This window comes from Podarcis gaigeae (assembly GCF_964106915.1).
Source record: "Podarcis gaigeae genome assembly, chromosome: 1".
Lineage (NCBI taxonomy): Eukaryota > Metazoa > Chordata > Lepidosauria > Squamata > Lacertidae > Podarcis > Podarcis gaigeae.
The window spans coordinates 98,485,831-98,503,147 of NC_139678.1; the positions used below are offsets into that span (position 1 = coordinate 98,485,831).

At 42.0% G+C, this 17,317-nt stretch overlaps 1 protein-coding gene across 2 annotated transcripts in view; it reads right to left on the reverse strand.

Annotated features, from left to right (window-relative positions):
- The window catches only part of LOC310827454 (von Willebrand factor D and EGF domain-containing protein-like), a 199,603-nt gene that overhangs the window by 144,261 nt on the left and 38,025 nt on the right, over positions 1-17,317 (reverse strand). For both annotated transcript variants that reach the window (XM_083703544.1, XM_083703543.1), the window contains exons 3-5: positions 9,332-9,560; positions 7,093-7,152; positions 6,539-6,771 (exon numbers count right to left, since the gene is read on the reverse strand). In XM_083703544.1, the coding sequence (XP_083559670.1) occupies positions 6,539-6,771; positions 7,093-7,152; positions 9,332-9,560 (522 nt within the window). The remainder of the gene's footprint in view (positions 1-6,538; positions 6,772-7,092; positions 7,153-9,331; positions 9,561-17,317) is intronic.

Sequence of the window (17,317 nt, forward strand, 5' to 3'; positions counted from 1 at the left end):
TTTCAAAACCCTTTAGAGACCTTTTGTGCTAATCACATGGTCTGAAGACCAGGCGACATGGGAGGCAGGGAGTGTGCATGTTCCCTTGTCTCTATTCTAAACTGTTAACTTGTTCAAACAGGGCTTTGATGACACACATATCTGTCCTTCAAAGGTTGCATGCTTACTGTGAGAAGCACAACTGTAACCCTCAGGCTACACATCAGTGCATGCACCTACCTTCATAGCTGGCTTTAAGAGGGTGTGTGCAAGAGTTTAGTGATGCTTAGCAGAGTGTTGTCCAGGTCCTGAAGAGAGGTGGTCCTCTATACAGCCATAGTTTCAGTTGCCACTTTACTTTCCAAAATGTAATGTGCCTGAAATTCTGTTTCTATACTATGGTTTAAAAAAGGGTGGCCAGGATGGGGGGAGGTCATTGCAAAGTGGCCACCAGGTTTTTGTGGTGGCTATGTTTTATTTTATTTGGTTTTATCAAAGCTGATATCAGGAAAATTTATCAGGAAAATAAAGATGATTGGCATAACTGTCATGTTAAGGACACCATCGTGCAGGGCCCTGGCATTTAAAGAAAGGTTGTGTCCCAAAGACAGTGCATTGGGTGTGGGTCAATGAATTGGAGATTGTGGCAAGACTCAAAAGAACTGTTGAGCTAGTTCTACATGCTTAACTTCTCTTTGGAATATGTTTCTTGGACAACATCCCTTGACAACAGATGACAAAAGACTGAGAAAATGATTGTGAAATCATTTTGTGGTATGATATGAAGCCTGCTGCTCAAAGAAAAATGCAAAATAAAAAACCTCATAGAGGGAAGATCAGCTGTTGAGTTCAGCTAACGTAGCTTTTGGGTCACAGCCTAATTTACCAGGAAAGAGGGAGGCCTGTGCATTTGTCTTGTACTATCCAAATTCTATCCAACAACCCAAGTATAGTTCCCATACAGAAACTCACTGCCTGCTTTCTTAGGCTGTGTTCATGGGACAAGACTTTGCACTAGTTTAGGTTAAAATAAATCCTTTCTAAAAAGACAGAGATACCTTTTATATCATATGTTGAGCTTCGGTTTTGAGAAGCCATTTCCTCGCTTTTACCCAATGTACAAATACTGTCCAAAGGACAGCAAGGTCTATTTTTCAGAAAATGCAAGAGTTCTGGCCAATTATGTTTGCTCATACAGTAGCGATACAATTGTTATCTCCACTGAGGCAACACACCATCTACTATCTTAATGGGGTTCTTTCACCCTAGTAAACTTTTTTCCCTTCCCCTTTTCCAAGGCTAAACCAGCAAGTACTGTACCTTGAACAAAAATCTGTATCATGTGAAGTGGTCCTTATACCAGAACTTTTCATTTTTGTAAAAAAAAAAAAAAAGGATGCAAAAAAAGGGATGAGTGTTGAGCACGCCAGACACTCCTGTCTTCCACTGCCTCCCGCAGTTTGGTCAAACTCATGCTGGTAGCTTCGAGAACACTGTCCAACCATCTCGTCCTCTGTCATCCCCTTCTCCTTGTGCCCTCAATCTTTCCCAACATCAGGGTCTTTTCCAGGGAGCCTTCTCCTCTCATGAGGTGGTCAACGTTAATGCATTTACCCCTTTACAAAATGAATATGCAATCCAAATCCATAGTTCCCACTGAAATTTGGGGACGAGCCATAGCTTAGTGGCACAGAATCTGCTTTGCAGGTGGGATGCCCCAGGTTCATTCGCCACCAGCTGCAGGTGGGACTGGGAAGGAACCCCTGCACAAAATTCTGATGAGCTGATCCCAGTCTGTAGAGACAACACTGAGCTAAGATAGACCACTAGTCTAACTTGGTTAATTCACCAACATAGGTCTAGGATAATTTTTTCATATTATAGTTTTCTGGGAGACCTGGAAGAAATTTGTAAATTCCACATGGTTCCCTTTAAAACATTGGATATGAATCACATATGTAGGGTACATGCATTGCATGAAGAAAGTCCCAGGTCCCTGGCTTCTCCAGCCACGGGAATCTTTAGTAAAAGATTTATATGATCTGAAGAGAAACCAGAGTATAGGGATGAGACAGACTCCTTCCTGAAAACCTTGAAAATCACTGCCAGTCAGTGTAAACAATACTGACCTGGGTGGGTCGTTCATCTGACTCAATATTAAGATGCTTTCAAGGGGAAATCTGAAAAATCTAGTCTCACCTGTGTTGCACTGTGTGTGATTCTGAATGCAATCCAGGAGAATCAAGAAGGGAAGTACAATATTTGCTTTGGAAAAGTACTGCGCATTCCGTACCCATTATACTATGTGCAAAGCTCCTTGCTTTTTGAGGATGAATTCTTCTTCTTCTACAACTCAGGTGTGAACTTCTCACCATCAGATATGTGCATTGGTCACTGATCTACAGACTTGACAGTTTGTCACATAATTATTAAGATAGCTTTCCTTAGGAGTTTCTTGCCTCCAGCTGAATATTGGTTTCTACTCTGTAACTCCGCTATCAGAGACTTTCCCTCTCCTTTTATCATCTTATCATTTCAAGGGATGGGGGAGGAGAATGAAAAAGGTACCCTGCAGGCAGTATGAATGCAACATTGACTGATTACTCTGTGGTTGGGTACTTTCCACCCCCCCAAGCTTTTCACTAAAATAAAATCCTACTGTCAGTATTTTTAAAACACTTGCAATATATAAAAAAGAGACTGGCATATTCAGCCTAAACACAGTAATGAGATCCAGGAACCTGAGAAGGCATAATAACAGTAGATAGTTTTGCAAATGCATGGAGCTCTTTCCCTGTGCATTACAGTACTAGCAAGTGGGGAAGAGGATGGCCTTGCTGATGACCAGTTTTGATGTGCTTCAGATGGAACTTATGCCCATTTAAATTTATTTGCGCCAATTATCTGGGGCAAATTTTCAAACTTTTCCAGCTTCTGAGAGATATTTCATTGTGTATCTCCAGGTGAACCCTAGTGAAGCCTCGTTATACTTGTTGAATTCAGTCTGAGTCTCTAAACAAAAGGACCTGACCCACACCCCTCAGAGTAACATGCAAATCACAACTTGGCTTCCCTTCCAGGTTTTCTGCTTCTCTGAATGTTGCGACACAGTTCTTGGAAGTTTCAATGTATCAAAATGTGTATTTTATATGCGTATTAGAGGAGCAAATATACATTTATATACCTGTTTTAAGTTTTATTGTTGTTTAAAAAAAGAACTACAGATTAATATACAAATGAAACTGAATTAATTAAAAAAAGAACTACAGAATAATATGCAAATGAAACTGAATTATGTATAAAAATATGTAAAAGTGACACTGGGTGGAGAACAAAAATCCATCCACCCCTCACGCAACGCTATGCATTCTGGATTCCTAAAGTGAGGCTGTGAATGGCTGAAAATTACTTACTTTCATTCAGTCAGTCATGACCAATGGGGTGGTGCAATCAGGGCTGAGTTACTGACCTGGCTTCCAGACACCATGTGTCACTGCCAGTTACAAAGGGGCGGGAAGCCAAGGCAGCAGAGAGCTTGCTGTGATGCTGGTGCAGTGGTGCGAGCATCAGATTGGCTCTGTATCCACACCATGCTAAGCTCCTTGCTGCCTCGGCCTTCCCCCTCTCAGAAACAGGCAGTGATACATGGTGTTGGGAAGACAGGTCAGCAATGCAGACCCACCAATGATACCCTGCTGGCCGCTGATGGAGTTTCAGGGTTGTTTCGTTGTCTAGTGAGTGTTGATACACCTAGGCCTAGGTGGCAATGGTGCCTTTTGGGCAGGTCTTGATCATTGGGTGAAGGCACAGCATCACATGTGCTTGGCTCCCAGGGTCCCTGGGCCCTGTGTATACAAGTGAAGACCTCTGCTTTGCATCTTCCTGAATTCAAACAGGAGGCTAACATGTGCTCCATATTACTTCTTTCCTAAAGGACCATAAAATGCACTGAATTTATTGGCATTTTCACCACAATGAGCTTTTCTCTGAGTTATCCACAAAGATTACATTAAAGTCAGAGACATTTGTAATGGAGATTATGCTTAATTCAGATAGGGTTGCTCTGTGTTTTGTTTTTATTCATAATGAAACTGTCAACCAAAGCAAATCCGTGCGTATTGAAATATGGAATCTCAATGTGAAAATTCATTCCAAAACATCAGAAACCTTCCTATTAGCGGTGATTTTTTTAAAAAAAGAATGTATGTAAAGTTATTGTTCTGTTGTGAAAGGCTGTAATTAAAGAAAAAACTTCTCTCCTTTTCCTATCATGGTGGAAGCTAAGATGCTCTCTTTCTAATCTTAATGCAGAGATAAATCAGTTTATAAGCTTGTATATGGAGCTGAATTTATTTTATTTTATTGCTGTTGCATTTGCAAACAGTGTAACCTATCAGCAAGATGGCCACTGCCACTGGCAAACTTTTTTTAAAAAAATGATTTTGCATAAGCCTTTTAAAAAATGTATGCCATCTCACCGCATGAACTTTCAAATTGCTGTGCAGAGCAAAACCTGGCCAGTTTCTTTGGCACATCCTGCTTCCTTAGCATTACCCATTGCACACACTGTGCCTGCTGTAATTTACAGATGGCTGTACCTCCAGGTATGGAATGACCTCTGTCAATATAATCTAAATTGGGCTTAGGAACTGCTACAATTTCAAATCAGATGGAATGGGCTATGTTGAGTGTTTACGAGGCGGGAGGGAGGGGGAGCAGTGGATTATAGATTTATTTATTAAAGCTGCAGTAGTTTTGCAAACATTTCTCTGCCGACACAGTTTCCAGAATGGCCTGATTGGGACCTAAAGTATGGGAAAATGCTCTTATAAGCATTATGAAGAAATGGCCTTAGCAATTTCATCTAAAGAGATGCTAATAAAAGCTCAAACTCCATTGGACCAGTAAAGCTCAATGACTCTATTAAAAGCTATGATATGAACAACATCTTGAAGGAAATTTTGTATTATGCTTGAACGATATCGCTGAGAGAGTTTGAAATGTGTGGAAAGTAGCGTAGATGGATATCAGTCAACTGGAAGCGGAGCTTTAACATTTTTCCCTCTCCTTTTGACTCACAACCATGCAGCAGCTTTCAGAAAAATAAGTTGATAGGGAGATGAGTGCAGGATCCTGAAGATTGCACTGCCAAGGGACAGAAGAATGGGCTGATCCTGCCACTAAACCCAACAGATGCCTCAGTTTACATCACGATCAGAAAATACACATGCAGAGCACTGGATGGTTGTTAAGGTCAATTTACAACTTTGGAGCATCAAATGAGGTCTCATAAACAAAAGGAACAACAGGTAGCAATTCCTCAAATGAGGTCTCACATACCACAAATCACACACACACACACACCTTGTGTGTGTGTGTGTTCCTTTTAAAAGAGCAGCCATGGAAGATCAGGATTACTTGTCCTTGCTAGTGCTATTTGATGCCTTGTCTAAACAGTAGTTAATTTGCTGCAATCTAGCCCTTTGCCTGGCTTTAGACCACTTCACCAAAGATAGCTTACATGCCACAGGAACCAACTTCAAGGGGTTGAGGTCCCTTCCCCCCATCAAATATTGGAGAGGGCCAAGCCCCCAAACAATTAATGGGCATTGCCATTCAAATGGTTTGTATGTGTGTGCCACATTATGTGATTTACAGGTGGGGCTTACCTGCTCACACACATACACCATTTTCCTTTCAAGTTGGCACCCCTGCTATCTGCATCTAAAACATAACAGGATTTTTTGAGTTTTATTCTTCAGAACTGCTGTGTCCTCAAAAAGCCTTCAAGGGCCTATTGAATGCCCCACCTCATCAAATGTCAAGGAGATTAGTAACTTTAGAAGACATCTGAAAGCAGCCCTGTATAGGGAAGCTTTTTTAAGGGTTAATGTTTTGTTATGTTTTTACATATGTTGGAAGCTTCCCAGAGCGGCTGGGGCGAGCTGGTCAGATACAAATAATAAATTATTTGTTATTATTAGGTCATTTACTCATTTCAGACCAAGTTGCTCTTTGTCTAGAGTTAAGGGTTTTCTCTAACCCTGAAATACTTCTCCATTTATGAAAAAATGAGGGAAATCCAGAAGAAGAGTTATGATGGTGACAAGATGAGACAATGTCAGGTTTGGACACATGGATTGGTTTGTGAAAGTAAGGCTAGTGCTGTAGGTCCTTTGATCAGACTGACCAAACCTGTTTGTCATTACAGCAGTGCCATGACATGATACAGATATCCTTAATCAGTGACATTTTTAGGCATAAGTTGTAAAAGAAGCAATGCAATATGTTACAACAACAAAAGTTCTGATAAATAAATTGGATACCATAAGTGAACTTCATCTAATGCACTGGAATGCTCAGGGTTCTAAACTTGATAAATAGCATTTAATAACATTTTATTAAAATGTACTCCCACTTGGGGACTGTCTTTTACATTCAGGCCAAATTCAGATTCAAGAGAACAGTTAATAAGAGCTAAAAACAAACCAACAAACAAATAAATGCAGAGAGATTCAGCTCTTCTGAACGCTTGACCTTGTTTTCAAGAAAGCATTACCGTATCTCCCAATCTGAAATTAACTCCATCCATCTCCACATAGGAGAATGTCTGCAGCGTTGTGTCATGATGAAGCTGTTCTTTCACTCCGGATTTGGAAAGGCGTGACCAGACCACCGCATAACCTATAGACGGATCTGAAGTTGGAGTGCTGAAAGTGCATTTGAGGTAGACATGGCCTCCCAAAAGCTCAGGGGTGACAAGTGGTTGTAAAGGTGGGAGTTGAGATGCCCCTGTGTACAAAGAGAAACAGAGTGGGGGCATGATGCACTTGAGTGGGGTAATAGTTTAGCCAAGAAATCATTATAATTGAGATAGTACTAGAAAATATAGACTGGTCTCACCAGCAGTAGCTGGTGTAGTAGGGCAAAGCTGTCCTTCCAACAGTGGTGTTGCTGCAGCTCAGCTGAATAGGTGTGGGGTGCAACTGCAGGTGGTAGTGGACTATAAAAGCACAGATGTGAATGTGGAACATTTTTCATGGCCTTTTGGATCCCAGCTATTTTGTTCCAATAAATAACAACACATATTTGATGCTAACACTAATAAATTACCTTGAAAGTTGATGTCTGCTCCAGTTCCTCTGGGACCAAAATAGTGTGGTTCTATAACAGCTAAAGAAATAAAATGAGATTAGTATGGCCCCATGAAGTGATATAACTAGTGTTTAGAGGTGTGTTGTTGCTTAATTGGACTCATAGGTCTGAAAAACTTCCAAAGTTCCCATTCGTTCCCAAATACAAAATTTATAGTAGCATACCTATTGTGAAAGGCATATGTGAATTTAAATGTTCTGCTTCTGTTGCAATAATCAAAGAACTGGACATCTTGAAATGATTGTCCTTAGTTTTGTATATATTTCAAGGAAACCTAGGCATTCCTAAGTATGTGTGCCATTTACAATGAATGTGCCAAATACATCCATACTCAGGTGCAAACAGTAAAATGCAGAGAGCACTCCTGTCTTCTGCTGTTGAACCCAGCCAAATGGGCAGGGTATAAATAATAAAATTGTTGTTGAGAGTGTGCATATTATGAAATGCACAATTCAGCCAAGGTCAACCACTGTTAAGTCACACTGATTTCAATAGGAGAGATTTAAGAATGTTTATTTTAATTATTACATTTATATCCCACTTCCCGCCTGCCCCCCAGATGCTCAAAGTGACATGACTAATTCTGCCCTCTGCATTTTATCCTCAGGGCAACTATGTAATGTAGGTCAGGTTGGGAAACCATGACTGTCCCAAAGTCACCCAAGCTTCATGGCAGAATGGGGATTTGAACCATGGTCTCCCAGGTCTTAGTTCAATACACTAACTTGCTAACCACTACACCAGACAAGCTCTAATTTGGCAAGTGAATATACTGATCTTTCATTGACATAAAGGAGAAATTATTGTAATTATTTCATATAGTGCTGCCTATCTGCATGATGCTGTACAAAGTACCAGAAGAAAGCTCCCTGCATTTAGTAGCTTATAATATATGAGGATGTGGAATTCAACTTTGCACTAAGGCAATTGTTTCATCAGGGCAAGCATTTCATCTGGTCAAAAGGAATAATCTCCCTCTATCCCTCACTGTTCTGGGGTTCTCTCAACTCTCAACCACTACCACAATTGAGCCAATCTTAGGGAGGGGCATGAGGGGAAGGAGGGGAAACAAGTAGAAGTTCTTGCACAGGGCTACCTCTGATGTGACACATTTGTTCAACCCAACCCTAAAATTTGAACCAGGGGAAGCAACAGAAGAAGAGAAAGGAAGTAAAGGTGGGAGTAAACATTGATAAAATCTGGAATTATTTCACTTGCACATACCTAGGCTTAGTTTTAGTAGGGAATGAGAATTAGGAGGTTGTGCTACAACCTTCACTTAAAAAAGGAAGGTTTTGAGAAGAGTTATGGATAAAAAATGGAATTAGCATCGCACAGGTGTTCAGGGAAGCAGCTCCAAATATACAGGACAGCAATGGGGAGTCTTTTGAGAAACAGAAGTCCAATCACAAATTAATATTTCAGTGTTCCTTTCCATTCAAACTAAGACATGACGGAATGGCAGAAAAGTTCACCTAAATAGCTATGGTTAGTGACTTGCAGAAGGTATGGAAACAGGATTTTGAAAAGCTGATAGCTCTAGTCTTCTTTGTGTTGAATCCATGAGATCCAATTTGTACAATAAGATTCAGGTCCCAAAGGCAAATACAGAGGAATAATGATCTGTGCCTTTGTGAGTCTCTTAAGGGAGAATCATTTCTAGCAATCTATATGCACTTGAAGACTCTGAGTTCAGAAGGTGTAACAGAGTGAGGAATTGCTATCTGCCATTCCTTTTGTTTTTGAAATATAGAGGCTAGAACTCTTCTGGTGGTTTGGCAATTATTTTTGACAAAAGTAATTATAAAGAAAAAAGTAAACAAACAAAAAAGTAAACAAACAAAAAAGTAAACAAACAAACAGACAGTAATAAACATGCTCAGTCAGTTAGCTTTGCTCTTTAAACCAAATGTGGACGCAAAAGGTTGCAATAAAGGTTACGTAGGAAGTGTAACCAAGCTAAGCATACCTTGGTAACATGCTGTAGATTAAATTCTGCCAAAGCAATAACAGCTATTCCTCAGAAACACCCTGGGCTGTTGCTGATTGATTAGCTACATTGTCTGCATCTTACTGGGAGCAATGCTTGACTTGCAAGGTCACTGGGATGTGCAGAGCAATAACGCAACCTTTGAGCACATAGGAAGAGAGGGGCATATACAATCTGGGTGACAAATATGGACTGTACGAAACCCACCTTCCGCGCAGTAGCCCATGCACCCCTGAGTTGGTTGCAAGAGATAAACAAAGAACTCTCCACAATGTCTGACCGATATGGGTATCCGGAACAGACAACAGTCCTTGATGCTTCCGAAAAAGAACTGCCAGGTAGCACAGGCGGTGAGCTGCTTTCTCTCACCAGGCTGTGGGAGGGAGTCAGGCTCAAGCGACAGCCAGACTGGAGCTTGTGTCCCACATTTGTTCATCTGTGGAAATATATAAACCAAATCAATCAAATGGCTGCATTTCTGCTTGGCTTTTTTCCTTGAATATAATTCTTTCCCCTGGAGCGGGGGGTGCAACAGTGATATTATCAGCTATATTTTGTCCTCTGCTGAGGTGAAGGGCATGTATAAATAGGCTTAATAAAGAACATAATAAATACATCAGTGCAGGACTTAGGGACAGGTGTCTAGGGGTCCTCACAGCAGAAGGAGCAGGAGAGCCCCCAAATACAGCAGGAATGTTTTGAAGTAAGTGGGGTAACAGCTAAAAACCTTTCCCCATACAACCAACAAGTCCTCAGTCTTAAATGGCCAGCTCCACCCACCTCATGAGGTGTCGCGAACTGGCAGGACAATGGGGAGAAGGAAGAGGAGGGAAAGGAGTGTATCTGAGACTGTGACACACTGGTGCAAGCTGGGGGTGGGGAAGGAAAAGTTGGTGTATGAAGTACTCACAGGGTGACTGAGGATGGCAAGGGGAGGGGGGGGAGGTCAGTGCACAGGAACCAGAACAGCTGGACCCTTCACCAGAGCCAGGGAGACCCCTGTCTCCACAAAAACAGGGGGCTCTGAGGCATAGGAAGCAGCAGGAGGGGTGCTCCAGGAGGCTGGGGCAGGCAAGGGCCCACAGCCTGGCTTCCTAGCTGGCCAGGTGGGGCTCATTAGCTTTGGAAGGAGGTGTGTGAATCCTCAGCTGGAGTAGGCTCGGAACAGGTGATGGTCACATGCCTCATCAAGCCCAGATGCTGCAATCAGAATGCAAACTATAAAAGGGCAGCAGAGCTCGAGAGGTTGATGGATTTCAGCATGGATGAGCCAGGGTCTCTGCAGGACTTTGGACATGCCAATTGATCCTGGACTGAGGACTTGGCAAACTCACTTGCTGCCAGGTAGGCCAGGGGTTCAGCTTCTGTGGACTATAAACGCTAGTAGCCCTTCTCAAGGTTGGTTCCTCAATCAATGTTTAGGTCAGGCCTGTGCAGAATAGGGGAGGGGGGCAGATACACATTCCCCAGGATTGTGGGTGGGGAGGCTAAGCTGCCCAGGGGCCCTGCCAGGGGCTGGCTGCTGTTTGGTTTAAGTTTATAACTTTGTACTAACAAAACTCTCGCTCAGAGCCTCAGACAAGCTCTGCATGGCCCTACTGAGACCATCCCAGAAGTGGGGTGGGTTCTTGAAGTTCTAAGGCAGTGTTTTTCAACCTTTTTTGGGCAAAGGCACACTTGTTTCATGAAAAAAATCACGAGGCACACCACCATTAGAAAATGTTAAAAAATTTAACTCTGTGCCTATATTGACTATATATAAAGTAATTCTCTTGAATAGGAATCAAATTTTTCCCACGGTACACCAGGCAACATCTCGCGGCACACTAGCGTGCCACAGAACAGTGGTTGAAAAACACTGTTCTAAGGGATATGGAAGTCACTCCTAACATAGCCTGCCCTCATACTGGAACAAGTAAGGCTTTAGGGTGGCCAGGAGTTATAAGGAATGTTGTCCAATCTTCTTCAACCACCTGGTGGTATTTTGTATATGTGTGCACAGTAGCAGTTTGCCTGTGAGAACCATGTGAGGGAAACTGGCTGGCCTGATCTTTCTGGTGAAAAGTAATGGGGTGCCTTACGCTACTGAGGACTAAAGAGTGTGGAAGAACTTGAAGGAAATGTTAAAGGGACTGAAGGCCCAATGGGCATTGGTATGTGCCTTGTCTTTTCAACAATTCATGTTCCATGTGGCAGCACTGACTGCCCTTGTGGGGGTTGGGGGGAGTTGCATGTTGGAGATCTGATGGCAGCCTCTAGGGCTTGACAGCTCATGCACTCCTTTAGAATTGGTGGATCTCACCTTCAAAGGGTGTGTGTGTGTGTGTTGTACTCAGTTGGATTCACCAATCTAAAACATACTGGCTTCAGAAGGGGCAGGTTTGTTTGTTGTTTGTCTACTTTTCTGTGGTGTGACTTTGCTCTGCAGTGGCTTTCCAGGAATTTTTCAAGATCTGGGTTTTTTGTGATCGGGGGGGGGGGGGGGGGTTCCCTATGACCTGGGATTGCCTCCTGCCAACATTGCTTTGAGTCTGGCCATGTTTTGCAGCCTGTACAAATTCCTGAGTCTGTTCACAAAACTCAAGAGGCCAGTGCTGCAGCAAAAATATTTCAAGCACACTGACAGCCACACTGATGGAAGCGTGACATTAATCTGCTATGATTGTATTCTTGCCCTTTTGTGTATTTCTAATGAACCTCTGTGGTGCAGGTCATGTTATTCATATTTGTGGTCCTCAACACTGTAGCCATTGGAAGAATATTAATTGCCTTGTATCATTATTATTTGTCACTGGGTTGTTTTTTTAAAAAAAGTGGCAGTTTACAGATGAGACCATCCTAGACATGTTTATATCTGGAATAAGAGATATAACATATTTTCTGCTTCAGAGCTTCAAAGGAATGCATCTTCGTTTGAATTCTGCACATTTGTTTGAGCAAACCATAAAGTAAACAAGAATTTCAAGTGTCTGGAGAAAGTGGGAAGATCTAAAAACTAAACAGTTTTTCCTCCCATCTGGGAAGCTGTTTGGTTTCTCACTGATACTGAGAGAGCTTTAGTAGCTGAGGTATAAGCAGAAGCTTACTATGGAACAACTAAAACAATATTCAGCAAGTGGAATTGAGGCATAAGTGTGTTTTAAAAGTCCCATTAAAAGCCTTCCAGTAGTAATTGTAAGCTTTTTTCGTTAAGATTCCTTAAAAGAAAACATTTTTATGTACATAAAATGTGAAGAAATGAGCTCAGAGATTGCATGGTGACACGCCTGCCTGCATAGGCGTCAGGACTAGGGGGCTCTGGGTGCCAGTGCACCCTTAAAAAATGTGGGTGCTTAGCACCCACAACACGGGGCTCAGAAGTTGTGTTGGAGCACTGATGCAACCTTCCAGACCATGTCAAAGGCCTCCAAACATGACTTTTGGTAGAAAGAAAGGGAGAGAGCTGGGACTCCCATGTGAGCAATGGAACCAGACATGCCTGAAAGGAGGGAAGGCTGTCCAGCTTGCCCATCTCATTCATCCTTATCTTCCTCATTGTCTTCCTCCAAATTCTGCCATTCCAGGTCTAAGTCCTGGTGTTATAGGTTTCATGACAGGCCCTGGGGAACATTTTGGGACAATACTGGCCTGTCCCATAAGAGTGAGCACCACTTGAGCCAGTAAGGAACCAAACTGCTGGTGTTTGAAATAAAAAAGGCGTGAGAGCAGCTTTTAAGGTGATTGCTGGTGGGGAAAGTGGGCAGGAGCTTGGAGCCTCCAGTTCAGGACAAATAATCCTGAAGGGATGAGGGCAAAAATGTTTGATTGTGCAAATGGGAGAGGGTAGAACCTGGCAATGTAAAGGTGAGGGGACACGATAGAAGTGCAAAGGAGCCCAAGAGCCAAGAGGGGAAACCACATGGGCCAGAGACATTTAGAGAGACACCAGGAAAGGTGTACTAACAATGGTCTCACTCTGTCTATAATGGGGAGGGAACCTTTTTCAGCACAAGGATGACTTTCCTTTCTGGCCAACCTTCCAAAGGCTGCGTGTCAGTGGTGAATGCAAAAAGAGACAAAAGGGAGTGGATCAATGAATGCAATCTTTACTTTTTGTACAGTAGGCTAGTTTCTACACCCCCCACACCCCCTGTTTCCCATCTAGACAAGCACAAGGCATTATCAGACTTCAGGGACACATTCCAGCCAGACCAAAGCCCTCAGGCCAGTGAGGGGTGTGACTTAGGGAAAGAGGGATGGCCTGAAGAGGCTTCTGAGGGTCAGAAAGAGAGGACCCCCCAGGGCCTGAGGCTCACCATCCCAGCAGTCAAAGAGGACATGGAATCTGGCAAGCTATAAATCCTAAAAGGGGAGGGTTCCTTCACATATATGGGTAGCAATACCAGGCCCCAACAGCAATTAAGTGCCAGGAACATGCTATCTCAGCCTCAACAAAAATACTCTGTGCGATCCTGAAATCAGGAATGAATTCAATGAGACATCTCAGGGAGGAAATGTTCTAACAATGGGTGGATGGTTTTAATTACTCTCATTTGGATTGGTAGTCACATCTTAAAACAGCTGGTCATAGAACAGAGGGCAGGTGACCCTGGCCTGGCCAAGGGACTGGTGAGAGATGTGTCATTGAACTGACTGGGGATAGTGACTGCATTGGTTTCTCATTCTGCATATATGTAAGCAAACAATTGCCAAGCAAGTCCAATGCACTCGCATTTGATGTCGAAAGAGAAAACTTCCCAACAATGGGACGATTGGTAAACAGGAGGTTGAGAAGGAAAGAGGGGGAGAGTCAGGCCTGCCCAGGATCTTGGCAAGTTGTTTAAAATCACAAGCTTGGTTAGAATAACCCAGCTTATCTTATTTATTCAAACTTCCGTAGATGCTGCCGTGTTGGTTGTTTTAATGTACTTGATTTTAATGAATTTTATATTGGGGTGAGCTGCCTTGAAATGTTTAATGAAGGGTGGCATAATAAATAAAAGCCTGAAAGGCGCTTGTAAGAACTGCACAATGAATAAAGGAAGAAATCATTATCACAAATTGGAACACTTATAAGCTTATACCACCAAAATATACACCTTCAAATAGGTGCAAGAAGACTTGGCTTATTTGCTGCTTTAAAAAAAATAAATAAAAATTGGCTGTCATTACTTTTTTAAAAAAGAGTTTAACAGTTACCCTTTGCAAAGAGGTGAGCACTTTCCAATTGTGCACTATTCTGCCTCAATTTTGGAGCTACGTGAAATAGTGTCGTGCTAAAATGAGACTGGTAAATCTGAGCATTATGTTAGGTTTGGGCGGGTGGAGAGAGACTTTAAAAGAGTGGGGAAGTCCCCCCCTCCCCACTTTGGTGCAGCCCTGCTGGATTCCTTAAGCAGCAGCAGTAGTAGAAGCTCTTTTGTAGCACACACAAAAAATGGATCGTGTATGACAGCAGGGTGAGAGTGGAGGTCACAGTATAAGTTATGCTGGCTTTATTGTAGTTCTGTCAGCTGAATTTTACCTGGCAGCCCCAAGGCTAAAAGACACAGGGGAAACTGAAAGCCTGCCTGGGCTTTGAGAATAAAATGGTAGGAATGATAAATTAATATCTAGCATTTGCCAAAGCATATTTAATTTGTTTGTTATTGCCTTGTTTGAAAGGCTATTATTATTTTATTTTATTATTTTCTCTGATGGGAAAAGATTACTTGGGGTTTTTTATTGAATTCATAAGATTCATAGGAAGTTATCACAGGACGGATTTAGGCCATAAAGCACAAATCCTTGCCCAGAGCTATGATTCTTCATGCCTCAGCCCTCTTCTCCTCTTTTACCCTGTCCTTTCTCAGTGCTTGGCAGATTAAATGGCAGGAATCTAGCCACTGTGTGCCATAAGCAAAGCACACCGCACCGATTTCTGCTTCTAACTCAAGGCTTCTGCTTATGACTGATATCCAGGTACTAAAGAGGCAGTTAAGCAAAGTACCCAGTGTATTCAAATACTGAGTTAAAGGCAAGCATGACAAACCTTGTAGGGAAGTTAAAGAAATAAGTGTACCTCTATCAATAGAAAATTGGAAGGTGGAACGTGCATGCATGCACACATTGTATCCACATATATATTTTCACCCTTTGTTGGCATTCCCACAGAATTCCAATGGGCTAGGGTGGTGGTACTTGATTTCCGAATGAATAAATGCACATGTGTATGTGTTAGAATCAATCTAGAATTAAAGTTGCAATGTTAGAAGAGAGAAAAATAAAATATGCAGGAAGTACAGTGGTACCTCGGGTTAAGTACTTAATTCGTTCTGGAGGTCCGTACTTAACCTGAAACTGTTCTTAACCTGAGGTACCACTTTAGCTAATGGGGCCTCCTGCTGCTGCTGCGCCGCCGGAGCATGATTTCTGTTCTCATCCTGAAGCGAAATTCTTAACCTGAAGCACTATTTCTGGGTTAGCGGAGTGTGTAACCTGAAGCGCATGTAACCCGAGGTACCACTGTATAGACATGGGGAGTCTGGGATACAGAAGCATGTTCAAGAATATCCCATATCTTTTGCAGTATTGGGAACGTATTTTCAGTCATTGTTTTGTACACCTTGACAGAATGGATTTTTGTTGTTAACTCGGTCATCAGTTGCCCTGTAAAAGTGCTTCTATAGGCACAATCAGTGATGTTGAATGTGATATTTTGGACAAATAAACACTCCTTCATAATGGTGTCTTAAATATAAAGCAAGCAAAGTTCTATACGTAGCTAGTTTTAATGCATGTGCTTAGGAGAGTGATACAGGCAAAGAGGCACTTAGTATAATAGAATCATATAATTATAGAGTTGGAAGGGACTGTGAGAGTCATCTAGTCCAACCACCTGCAATGCAGGAATTGTTTGCCCAGTTTGGGGCTCAAACCCACAACCCTGAGATTCTCTTACTGTACCAATTGAGCTATCCCACTGCTTCTATTGAGCTCAGTGTGGAGTGAGCATTCAGATTTTTCACATTGAAATAAGGAGTCTTCAGTTTGCTTAACTTCAGCTAGATTGTGGACAAGATTTTTGTTATGTGCATGCCTGATCAAGAAGCAGGAAGCGGTTGTATGTCTACGCCACTGGCAGCCAAGGACATGATCCGGGCATATTGATACCTCATTGATTTTTCAGTGAGGTATTTAAAAACGCACTTGAGTGTCTCCTACTGAAATTAATGGGAATGAAAAGTGTTCAGGTTTGTTCAAAACATCTTCTTGGTGTGGAACACTGAAACTTCTGGAGTTTGGGTTGGGAAGCAAAGATATGTTGACACTGTCCAGTAGCACAAGATGGAGATCTCTTGCAGACTCCTTGCTGCTCATCTTTTGATAAAACCCTCCACCCAAAAAACTCTTCAGTTGGGAAGAGTGATATGATCAAGCACTCTTCTCCAAAGCAGGCTCAGAGAAGATAATATGCAATTTCAGAGGGAAGTAGTTTTTGGCATTAATGCAATCAGATGCTGATCTCTACCTGGCACCTACTGAGCACTCCTTGAAGGGGTTCAGCTTCAAAGTGGGAATCTGAATGCTCACTTCCTACCATATTTTGTCACTTTTCATTAAAGCATACTATACTGACATTTCTTAATTAATCCATGCAGCGCCACTGCAAGATAGGTATGTATGTCTTAAATATTATTCATTCCTGGCTAAGCAGCCACTAATCCATCAAATTATTCGACTTAGAATCAACACATAAAAAAGTGGACGAGCTGCCCATTTCAAGTAAATGGAAAACACACTGGAATTACTGCTGCACCCTGGGATGTCTTATTCCACTTATTCAGGATTTAGATATTCAAAGTGATTTGATTGATTGAACATTCCCAGGTTATATGCAATTGCAAAGTTGTGGTTTTTTTTTAAAAAAAATCAAGCTGTTGGACCTATCATTTGGGGTTTGCATAGAAATTATGGTATTAAAAATAAGTAGGAGCTTATAAGAAAAAATGCTGCTGATGTTTAAGTGATAGAGCAGCTTCTTCATCGTTTTGCTGGCTGTTGGTTACTGGTCTTGCTGATCAGTGCTTGAGATATTACAAGCTGCTTCATGAAATGCTGCACTTTGTTAATTGTTTTTTTTAAAAAAGAATAATCATATGGAAATTAAATGCTCTATTTAATTTCATCCAAAAACAATTAATTTCTCAGTGAACTGAGTCTTGATGTCGCATG